Genomic DNA, 12,498 nt, shown 5'->3' on the forward strand with positions numbered 1-12,498 from the left:
GGGGCTACCCGACACATTTTGAAAAGAGCTGAAAAACATGTTTTTTTAAATTTCTATTTTTTTAAGTTAAACTATTCTTTTTTTGGTTTATTCTCTTTGCATTATTTAATTATATGGTCAAGCAATAGAAACATACAAAAATATTGATTATTACTCAATATTATACAGAAATATAAGCAATACTCCTTAAGTGAGCGGGGCTACCCGACTCTCCCCTACTTTATTTGGACTAATTTGAAAATTTTCTTAATGGATAGCATAAAGAGTTTTTCTTAAATTTTATTTCATTGATTTAGTTCGATTCGTCATGACCATTAACTAAGCTTCGTTAACTGAAATTTGCTTATAGAAATTTTGAAAATCTACGATAACCAACTACGTTAAAAGCACGTAGAAAATAATAGTTCATAATAAGTATAGTGGAAATAGTTTCTGATAATATTAGTTTATCGTGCGGATCTCAACTAGGTATCTGGAATGTTGTAAGATTAAAGACCTTTTTGGAAAAGAACTGGGATAAGAGGAAGCCAAGGTACACAGAAATACAGCACTATCGATCTTTGAACGTCAATTTAAGGTAGGTATGCTCGTGATTCTTGGCGATAAAAATAACAGAAATGTAGCCAATAAGTAGAAAGAATATACAATGAATAAAAATAAAAAACCTATCAAATCTGTTTTTTTTTAATTGAAATGATTCGGTAATTTTAAAAAGATTTTTTAAGAGTGCCCATTAACATTAATGCTAAAGTAAGAACTAAGCCTAACCTTAGAGAGAGTTAGTGAATTTGGCGGGATTCTCTTACACTGTTCAGGTTGTTCTGTATCAGCATTCCAGTTACCTATAGAGATCAGTGATTTATAATAATAATAACAATGTTGATGAGTACTAATAAAAAAATGTTACTTTCTAAAAGCGCTTTTGTTGTCATTGAATGTTTCTCTTTGTCCTGATGATCCCAGGTAATAATTCCTTCCTATGATTGGCATGTAGGAAGGACCGCATCTGTCGAATTCCTCCAGATTTACAACAGCAAGACTGAAAATAGAAATAAACTTTTCTGTATAATTTGAAAAAGAGGATTATAAAAATATTTAGATTCATTGTTGAGAGTATGAAAAAGTTAGCAAAGGAAGTAAGAGTAAAAATGATTGGATACTTGACTCCAGAAACTGGGTATGTTCAGATTCACAAATTGTTGGTCACAGTAGCGAAAAGGAAGTAAGACAATCGGTTTATAGGACCTCTGTCAGACTCTTTACCAAGCAGGAAAAGACAATACTACAATTGAAACAGCTATATTGTCTATAGTAAAATATGTTGGACTTACTTGGTTTTTGCATCAAGGTCCGACACAGGTGGAAAGTTCTCACTTTATAAGTGACAAGCATTTTTAATACGTTTATAATTGAAAGACTTGGGAAAGAACCAAGTCTTAACAATATTTTTAAATGCCTTTTTTACTGAGGACCATATACTAGGGGCATTAAATAAAGAATCAGTTACTTTCTGTGTGATTGTGTTGAAAAAAAATAAACAAACCTATTGTTTCTCATAATTTCAATTGGTTCTCGCTTACAATTTATGAAACTGTACCTATTGCACCAAGAACTCAAATTTATATAGGTTGATTAGGAAAAAAATCTAGTTAGGGAAAAATAAACTTAAATTTTTTTGATCAAACCGAGGAAGCGTTTCAGTTACAAATAATTTATCCTATTTTGAAAAGAAGTATATATGCGAGTAGTAAACTTATTTTCGTAAAAGTTTACCAGTTGTAAAAAAGAAACAAAGAATAATAATCTAAAAAAAAATATTTTATAAAGAAACCAGCATATGACTTTAATATTGACATTCTACTTATATTTCATACTAGTGAAGACTAATCGGTCAGTGGAGCTTCGAGCCAAATATCGAGATTACACAGATATCCATCCATTTCATAAAGAACATTAATATTTCAGCTACTTCACAATGACAGAATTTGTTTTAAATACTTGAGATATGTTGGAATATATTTTAAATGCTTGAGATAAATAACAGAGTCATTTGCAATTTAGTTAGCAGCAATGCCCAATGTTAAATCAATGAGAAATTTTTTCCCCCGGCGTCTCTCTCGAACGGAATATTTTAAAGTGTTGAACGATATTTAGAATTGGGAGCTCCAATACCACCATGCACCGAATTTCCGGACCCTGGGACAAACGGCTCTCGTGCTACATGGGAGGGCTCTGGTGTTATGTGGGAAGAAGAGGGAAAAATACACGCATAATCATACCAGACTATCGCCAGAAGATATCGATATTTCGCGACATATCGCGATATACACTGGTGGACAAAATTAAGAGATGGAAAGCATTTTCGCACATTCATTCACGCATGCAAGATACCCGCACACCGCTCCATGTGTTTGACAATCGTTCTGTGAATGCCCAGAGGTACAGGCAGGAGGTCCTAGAGCCCTATGTGCGTCTTTTCAGGGGTGCTGTTGGCCCTGAGATCATTTTTATGGACGACAATGCGCGACCCCATAGGGCTCTCATGGTTGATGAATATCTGAAAAGCGAGGATATTCAATGAATGGATTGGCCAGCCAAATCCCCTGACCTGAATCCTATTGAACATGCTTGGGAGAGCTATTGCGATGCGCCAACCTCCCTCCAGAACCATTCTGGAGTTAAAAATTGCTCTGGTGGAAAATTGGGAGGGTCTTCCACAAGTCTTCCTTAACTCCCTTATTAACAGCATGCATACTCGTTGTGCATGCTGTCTGTCTGTCATCCTTAAGTTCAGATTACATTGGATTTTTTGGCAATAGGTTTTGCCAGTGAATGGCACTTTCATTTTTGTTTTGCATACTTTATTATCATGGAATAAGCTATATCCATACCAAATTTCATTTATTTATACTCAGTATTTTTTGAGATATTTGGGAAAATGTCTTCCATCTCTTAATTTTGTCCACCATTGTATTTCAATGTAGCTAATATCTTGTTTTTTTTGTCTTGGATAACGTTTTCGTTACAAAATTACTTTTTTTCCTAAAACAATTTTATTAATCATAACTTTATAAATAATGAAGTATTTTTAAAAATTTAACTATTTATTAACCAAGAGATAGAAAAAAACATCGTTAATTTTTATTGCTTACCTAAATAAAATAAGTGAGAAAAAATGGGTACATGTAGGGATGCTGGTTAGAAAATCTACCACAAAATGACATTGATACTTTTCATTTCAACCTTCTTCATTTTTTTTTGTTTCTCACATCAGCATAAAAATCATAATGACTAGGACCCTTCAGTAAGTATGAACACTGTATATTCAGATTAAATAGAGAAGTGTTTTGATATTTTTGGCTGAAAATATGTTTCAAATTTTATTATATTATATATGAGCAGGTCTTATTATATTATACTTCCACTGATAACCGTATTTGTTTTCACGTACATATTAAAGCAAAGAACATTTAAGTAGAATTAAAAATAATTTTAAAACAAAACTAGTTCTACTTTCTATTCATATCAATGTCTACTAACATGCTAATGTAAATGCCACCGAAGGCAGCAGGGTCAATGTGGTGCCTTGAAGTGGAGAGTTCGTGTAGAGAAATAGAAAGAGGAAGACCCAAGGCGACAAGAACGTGCGTGATTTTTACCCCATCCCTTCCTTTTTGCTTCTAAAATACCAATGCCATAGAATTTGTACAATGCTGCCAAATGCGTCAGAATTAATGTGAAGCCGCGAAGCGGTGACTTGATGAAGGCTGAAGATAATGTGGAACGGCGAAGTTATGATTTCGTGTAGGGGAACCTGCCGGTCGTCTCAGGTGACTAGTTATAAGTAGCGAAGTTATTTAGCTTGTTTGAAAAATGTTAAGGTAATTAAAAGAACATTACTCATCAGAAAAGCAATTGTCTGGTTGATAGTATGAATCACAGGGTACCTGAAAGGAGATATGATAATTAGATAATGAATTACAACTTATTTTAAAAATATTTAATGTGTACATAAAGTTTAAAAAAATGTATAACGACTTATTAATTTTAGTTGTCGCTTAAAACATATTGATTGAAAAATTGATTGTTACAAAATGCTATAGGGTTAAGATATATAATAGAGGGTATTTTGATATTTATCAAATTGTCTGAAATAATAGTTTCTGTGCTTTAGAGATCGAGTCTCGGTGAAAAAATTATGCGATATTAATTATTGGAGTTCATTTATCTGATTTGGCAATATTTCCCTGTTTTGAAATTCTATTTTTAATAAAGATATGACGGTTATATAACACAAGGACTAAATATCAGATCAGAATTCTAAAACTACACGTTTAAAATATTTCACAAAACGCTTCCGATGATATTATTACCTTAATCTCACAGTTTTGGGTGGCTTCAAAATCTTTAATTGAAATTTATTGCAGATATGGATTTTCCAAAAAGTTATTAAAGTTACAGGTTCTTGCAATTTGGTTTTCAGATAGCACTCTAGAAATACACATTCTGTTCAGAGTATTTAATATTTTGAAAAACATATCTAAGGACACTATACTCGACTTCGAATATATATCCCTTTCTTGAAAGTCACCATAGCCTCAAATGGTTGCGCTTAGAGCCGTGGCGGCTCAGAGGACAGAGCTGTCATCTACCAATGAAGTACCCTGAGTTCGAGTATCAGCGGAGTCTGATCGATACGAATTTCCCATTCGACTCGAACCAACGATAGTATTGACGTAAAACATCCTTAGTGGTAGATGGATCAAAGATTATAGTCTTCTTAGAGTCGGGCTAACGGTGGAATGTCTTCGTGGTGTTCCTTCCCATGTAATGCAAATGTGGGTTAGTTCTATCAAGAAGTCTACCACGATGATCCAATACTCGATATTATAAATTTCATGATAACAATAAATTTCTCCCAATACTTAATCCAGGAGTTCCCTTTTCTTCTGTATTAGGTTCAAAATGACAAGGCTACGGAGCTGAACATTGGTAGTTGTAAACTCAAAAATTGAGTCGACTGTTCTATGACTGTTATAAAATGGCTGCGGTTTATATCATTTATTGCATTTTTTGAAAAGAGTAATTTTAAAATTTTAATCTGAACGTTAGAAATTCGAGTGTCTCCCTACTTTTTGAACACCCTCTATAGGTTACATCTGCTGTTGCACCGGTTGTTAAACATCACTCATACGAGTTATGTTTTGCTAAGCGAAAGAAATTATTAAAAGTTAAATAATTTCAATAGATCTATTAAATTGAAATAAAGTTATAGTTAGTATTAAAACTTAACGAAAAAAAGCAAATTCCTTTTTACAACATGAGTACACAAAATGATATAAGAAGTGTTTAATCTATGTCTGAGTATCATTTTCTTTCTCTATATATTTCGGAATTCTTTTCATCTTCCTTCTCTATATATTTCTCCATATATTTCGGTATTCCCGAAATGGGTGACGTTTAAAAAAATATTTTAAAGGAAAACACAAGAAGATAAAAATGTATGGTTTGATGCATTCTTCCCATTAAACCAATTATTTATTCATACTTATTTTAACAATTAGGTACTTGTTATAGCTGTAGATGGTGATACTCATTAGAAAAAGCTAAAAAAAAGCAATGCTTTTAATAAAGCATGCAGCAATTCATTTGCAGCAACAATGCGACTCAGTTGGATGCGCAAATTTGCCAAATCCAATCAAACATTGCATTTGGAACAGTCTGATAATTTTTTTAGACAGACAGTTTTGCAGTCAACTGAGAAATCTTATGACAAGCTTTGTATCTTATTTTTTTCAACCTATTGAGAATAATTTTCTGGTTTCCTGATAAAGAAACAGGAAAAAACTTTCTTTGCAAGCGTTTTTTTTTTATTGATTTTTCAAAAATTCGTTATCCTTTGAGAAACCAAGTATCTTGTGCATGATTAATTAAATTTATCAGCATTTTAAAATGAGCAGCAGGCAGAGTTTTAAATTCCTGATTACTTACATAATTCCACACATCTGCACCAACATTATTGCAATCGGCCTTAGGGTCAAAAGCGAGTAGGTACTCCAAGTTTAAAATTACTGATAAGACTTTGAAAAGATAAACAGGCATCTGTAGTATATTAGTAGATATCAACTTTTCAATTTCACAAATCCTGTCATAAATTATGATATTTCTAAAATGTTAGCTTGAAGTCTGAAATTAAAATACTAAACATAGAATACTGAGCATAAAATAGCAGAATATAAGCATAACATATACATAAACATAGAAACTAGAACATTGGATACTGAAAACGATATTAATATTTTTTTCCAATGGCAGGCACTGAATTTGAATCTTTGCCTATACTATGCCAGAATTGTTGCTCATTTCGTGTTACCCAGTGGGCACCTGTGAACCAAAGTCACGGAGTCGAGCAACATTGCCCACGCCACACTGCCACAAACCCGTTTATAGGGTGGGCCACATTCGCACATCATACACACACACAACAGAGGACAGCACAAAGAGAGAGACAAACATCCATGCCCAGAGCTGGATTCGAACCCGCAGCCTATGGCTTCGCAGTCAGGCACGCTAACCGCTCGGCCACCTGGCCGGCATCAATATTATATAGAGATAAGCATTATGTAGTGATAAGCATTATGTAGTGATAAATATTATATAGGGTTAAATAAGCTCACCGAACAAAAAATTAGTCACCCTAGTGCGCAAGCACCGATGAATAGTTAGGTTTTGTTAGATGAGGCCGTGGTCAAGTGACGGGCTCAACTGCGTGCTCACTGCCTCAACGTGATCAAAGGCAAGTAGCCACCAGTGAGATATTTTTGTTTTAAGCGGAAATTTTGTGTAAATATATATGGGCAAGTGTAAGGATGTGGTGGCAAAAAGGGGCAATTGTGTTAGGCCGTGCCCAGGGTCATACGGTGAATGAAATTTGCTGGATTTGTTGGGGTTTTGATGCGGGCTGTTCAACGTGTCTACAAGCAGTGGTGTAATACACGTGGTCACGAAAGACGACGTCAGAATTGTGGACGCAAAAAGATCCTGCATGAAAGGGACCGGAGACGTGTTTCACGACTTGCCAATCAAAATCGCTTCCAAACTCAGCAAGAATTGTTTCAGATAGTAAATGAAGGTCCCTCCCACCCTTTTAGCTAGATAACATTGCGACGAGAGCTGTATGTAATGAACATTTGGTGTCGAACACCTCGTAAGAGGCCATTGCTCATACAGGCTCAATAGGGGGAAATCGTTAAATATAAATTTTATTTAAATCTCTTTACTAAATTAAGTATAAATTAACAGACGACTTAAAGAGGAACATCGTATTTTGTAATTAAAAAGAAAGAAAGAAAAGAAAACGAAATTGAATCAAAACAATAAAAAATCATGAATGAAACTAGAGCTGAGCTTGCGTAAGTCAAGTTCCTTTAAAGTTTTACCAAACTTAGGCATTAATCGCTAACTTTAACTATTGTTTTCATTGTCTCTAAATTATTTTTTTAAAACTTATTAATTTTAATTTTTCCTCTACTTAATAAAAACTATTGAAACTTTAAATTTCCCTATAGAAGTATTTGTAGATCAATATGGTATAAAAAAAATTATGACTCAAAATTTAAATATTTTTTTTTTATCCAGTATTAAATTAAATAATAAAAAGTAATAAATAATTATTAAAAAAAATTTTTGGCTTGAAATTATCTCTGGGTAAACGAGTCTCATAGGTGTGTGTAATTTCTTTGAAATTGCGCTAATAGTTTTAAAAATAAAACCAAAAACTCAAAAAGTAAAATTAACATTAAGGGGACCAAACTTTCAACTGCTCTCCTGACTAAACTATTAAGACCACAATTTTTAGTCTGCGGCTATCCCTCCCCCCCTAATTCGAGAATCAGAAATCCAAATATGTATGTTTATTCAGAGAAAAGGCGTTTTTGTGTCTGATTTCATAACTTAATTAACAGTTAGAAGTAATTAATTAGCATATTTGAAAGAACCATTATGATTGACACTTAGTACGTGAAAATCCGATCATTAGAACAAAAGTTATTCAGGTTGATATCTTTTTTATTCGGTATATTGTACCGGAGAAAATAAAAATGGTTGAGTTGGCTGGGAACAATATCATCACGATAAGTGATGCTAAATTCAGTTTATACGTAATAATGTATAAATGCAGTTACAAGCATACTAAAAACTAATGAGGGTTAGTTAAGATTAAAGTGAAATCAAAAACAATTATGTTATATTAAACACACCCATATTGATGCAATCACTTTTTTATTTTATATTATAACCGTTGTTTGAACAGCCGACCCAACTTTTTTGGGCGTACGACTACTAATGTTCAACTCCATAGCCTATTTTGAACCCAATCCAGAAGACAAGCGAACTCCTGGATCAAGTATTGGGAGAAATTTTGCCTTCGTGGAGGACTTTTTGATGGAACTAACCCGTATTTGCGTTACATGGAGAGGAAGATACCGAGAACCTCCAAAGGGACTCTAACCCATGATCCGTCTTCCACTGAGGATATTTCACTTTAGCACTGTGGTCGGTACAGGCCGGATGCGGAAATCGTATCCACCAGCCATCGCTGGATTCGAACTCGGTTCACCTGATTGGAAGGCAAACGATCTATCACTTGAGTCATCGCTGCTCACTTTGTAATTTTCACTGATTCATAAATACCCCTAAAAATGTCACCTACCCTGGTTCTTCCACTAAGTTCTTCAATTGTGTCGGTGCATGCCTTTTAGTTTTGTGCACTATTTTGTAATGTTGTTCAGTATTGATTAATTGATTTTTTTATTAATCCCGTACGAAGAACTGGCATTCAGTTAGTGTTTGAATAAAGTTAGTAACCATTTGCCAATTCGAAGGAATAAATGTTCCATTATCTTGTCGTTTGTTTTCTATTGAGACAAATCAAAAGACAACACACTTGTGATATATTGGAAAGTTTTAAGTTTTTGTATTATTTACTAAATATATTTTTTAAGTAAATAAAAAATCCCTAACTTCCCTTCACGATGGGCTGTTTTAAACATACTAACCAACAAAAAGAACGGTGTTAAAATTAATCTAGATATTTTCCGTGTTAAAAGGAATGATTTTATTTTCCTTAATATATCTCAATCCTAAAAATAATTAACAATACCATTGCTAAAATTCTACCAGCTTCCTTTTCAAGACTATATTTTCGTTTTGTATCATAATTTATGAATATAAAACTGATGAGTCATATAACGTAGGAGTCCTATCACTATATATATGTGTGCACTATAGATTACATTAGTGCACTATGTAAACTAGTGCTATATTTCAGTTACATTAGTGCTATATTTGAGAGTTCGCGTTCCATCACAAATCACGTGATTTTGTGAAGAAATGATTTTCAAAATCAACAGCTCAAGGCTTGCTGAATTGTTAAAAGTGAGGGTTTTATTTTTCTGAGAGCGTGTGCATACCTGCCAACTGTTCCGGATTTTTCCGAAGATTTTATTTCCATATTTAAAGTGGTAGTAAATATATACTATTTTTTTCTTTTATAAACTTAATTTTTAAATGATTTTGATCACCACTATTCTTACAAAAATGAAGCACATATATTAATATGCATTACTATCATGGTTGTCAACTTAAGTTTTTTCAAATGCAACGTATTTGTTTGCTTAAAATTGAAGTTTTAATTCCATCTGGGAAAAATGATAATGGAAGGGATTAAAAGTTGGCAGGTATGCGTGTGTACCAATTTTCTAAAAGGTCCCTTTAAGAATTTTACTGTATGGTTCTCAATGCTGCTGTTAATCTGCATTAAACTTTGACGTTATTCTAAAAAGAAAAATGTACGTTGCCGAATTCTCTTTGAAATATGATTAGTAAATTTGCAGGCTCAAAATTTTAATTTCTATTTCCTAGCTTGTAATTGCATTCAATACACTTAGCATTTAAATGATTTCAAAAGTATTTTTTCTCTCATTTTTCTTTTCTTTTCTCATTTAAATATAGATATTTTTTATTATTAAATGATTTTAAGGCCATTTTTGAGGTCCTTTTAAGAGTTTTTCTGGATGGCTCTCGATGCTGCAGTTAATCTGCATTAAACTTTGACGTTTTTCTGGGGAAAAAATGCATATTGCCAAATTATCTTTGAAACGATATTAGTAAATTTGTAGGTTTAAAATTTTTATTTTAATTTCCTGCTTTCTAATTACACTTAGAATTTAAATGATTTTGAACGTATTTTTTTCTACTTATTACTTCAAAAGCTTTTTTTTAATGCTATATTTAAAAATGCATTACTTACTAGCTGAATACCCGTTCTTCACGAGTTTGAATGTGTAATAGTATCGGGAGCTCTCTGTCCAAATTTCAAAACTGTTCTAGTTTCAAGACAGACACAGAATATTTTTGTTTCATTATTAGAGATGAAATTCAACCAATGAACTGATTTAAAGAATATAAAAATATCCTTAGATCGCGCGTTAGTCAAAATACACGAAGAAACTAAAAACTTATATGCTTTGCAGCAAAAACGAAAGAATTACAAGGTTTACTCACCTGACAAAATGATCAGGAATTTTGTCGAAATAGGTGTAAATTTCGTGAACTACTATAATTGTAGAATCATATAAGTGATAATAAAGACTGATAGATCACGAATTATTTTTTCAGAGAAATATTTATCATTAAACTTTCTTTTTTTTAGCTTAATAGTGCTTTTTTTTCTTAATATTTTTTTTTCTCAACAGGAAACATGTTTTTGAAAGTCACGTACGAAAGTCATAAACGGAAGATTCAGCTATTGATAAAAATCCTTTTCTTAATATAAATATTAAGATAAATACCAGCTTTAATATTACTGAATAATTTATATCTCAGGCTAATGGTATTATTTGAATTCGCTGCCAAAAGGAATAATTAGTTTTTTAGTAAGGCTTATTGCCAAGTACATAATATTAGCTGTTTTTTCTTCCTTTTTTTTACATTAAAGCTAATATTATAAATTTTTTATGTCAATTTGTCTTCCATATTTTGCTCAAAATTACAAGGTTACGGAATCGAACGTAGGTGGTTGTAAACTCTAAATTGGGTCAGCAGTTCAACAACGGTTATAAAACAAAATAAAACGAAATCTGTTCAACTGAGCTCCGGTGGCTCAGGGGATAGAGTGCTTGTCTCCGAATGAGGTGTCCCGGGTTCGAGTTCCATCAATGGCTGGTCGATACGAATTCGACACTGGGCTCGCACTGACCACAATGCTGACATAAAAATTCTCAGTGGTAGACGAATCATGAATTAGAGTCCCCTTACCGTCAGGCTAACCATGAGAGGTGTTCGCCCTTGTCTTCTTCACGTAACACAAATGCTGGTTAATTCCATCAGAAAGTCCTTTGTGGAGGACGTTATTGGTAAAGAATATATATATCTTAATTTCTAAATAAATAAAAAGAACAACAGTGGATGTTTTTTAAAGTTCTGTTCCGTAAGTACATGCAAGAATGTTAATAGCAAGCTAAAGACATAAGCATAGTTTCGGGAAAGTGGTGGGCGGGGGGAAACGTGATTTTCAAAAATTTTCCAAAGTTAGTATGGTAAGTTTTTTAATTATTTCTTAATATAAATCCTTTTCCAAAAAAGCTACACTTTATTTCATAAGAACAATAAATGATTTTAGGCAATTTATCTATAACAGCACAATACAAAATTTTATTCTTAACACTTTATAACACAATAGTTGTATTTTAAAAACAATTCAATAATTTTTTTGTTTTTGTTTTGGAAACATTGTTTCAATATGATCGTAATTATCTCAAGGAAACAGAATTTAAACATTTTAGTTGATCTCAAAAGTAAGTAATTATTTAGTTTAATTTATGCACATTATAATATTTCAATATTATAATTATTTACAAAATAGTGATTAATGATTATAGAAAATAAATCCATGTGATCCCTCAAATATTTCATTTACGCTAAGCCTAGGATAGAGGGTGCAAAAGGGAAAAAAACGTGCAAGCGTTAAATCATCATAAATTTGCATTAATGCGGAACTTATGCATACATGTAATACAAAGGTACAAGAATTCGCCTCTAGTATGCATCTCGCTAGCTCCCTCAGTGTGCAGTTTGACTAAAAGTAAAAACTGAAACTAAGAAAATGTCGTAAAATATGTAACGTATTTGCATTGCAGCGTATATGTAAAAAATGTGTATCCATACGCTCGTGTAAAAACCCTACATGCAAAAAAGTAATTATAAATAAAAGTAAATAAATAAGTAAATAATAAATAAATAAATAAATAAAATGATCAAGGTTTTATATTGCTATACAGCGTGACAGGTATTGAACAATATTAAATCAAATTTTCTAATTAAATCAAAAGTTTTATGCAAATTTTAAAAGGAATGAAAGAAAACTATGTCTAGTTTAGATATATGTAATGATTTCCTCCTGATTGACAATTTGAACAAGAGTGATGATTTTGGGTTGTG

General features: G+C 32.4%; 1 protein-coding gene across 2 annotated transcripts in view; it reads right to left on the reverse strand.

The window, feature by feature from the left end:
* LOC107454672 (2-Hydroxyacid oxidase 1) overlaps positions 1–10,510 on the reverse strand; it is a 22,103-nt gene extending 11,593 nt beyond the window's left edge. The window contains exons 1-4 of one of the 2 annotated variants that reach the window (XM_043048921.2): positions 10,310–10,510; positions 5,992–6,186; positions 3,901–3,947; positions 908–1,039 (exon numbers count right to left, since the gene is read on the reverse strand). In XM_043048921.2, coding sequence (XP_042904855.1) covers positions 908–1,039; positions 3,901–3,947; positions 5,992–6,102 — 290 coding nt within the window. In that variant the 5' untranslated portion in view covers positions 6,103–6,186; positions 10,310–10,510. The remainder of the gene's footprint in view (positions 1–907; positions 1,040–3,900; positions 3,948–5,991; positions 6,187–10,309) is intronic. The other variant, XM_071184278.1, reaches the window with a different exon arrangement.
* Positions 10,511–12,498: the final 1,988 nt, after the last annotated feature.

Source organism: Parasteatoda tepidariorum, chromosome 8, assembly GCF_043381705.1.
Source record: "Parasteatoda tepidariorum isolate YZ-2023 chromosome 8, CAS_Ptep_4.0, whole genome shotgun sequence".
Classification (NCBI taxonomy): Eukaryota; Metazoa; Arthropoda; class Arachnida; order Araneae; family Theridiidae; genus Parasteatoda; species Parasteatoda tepidariorum.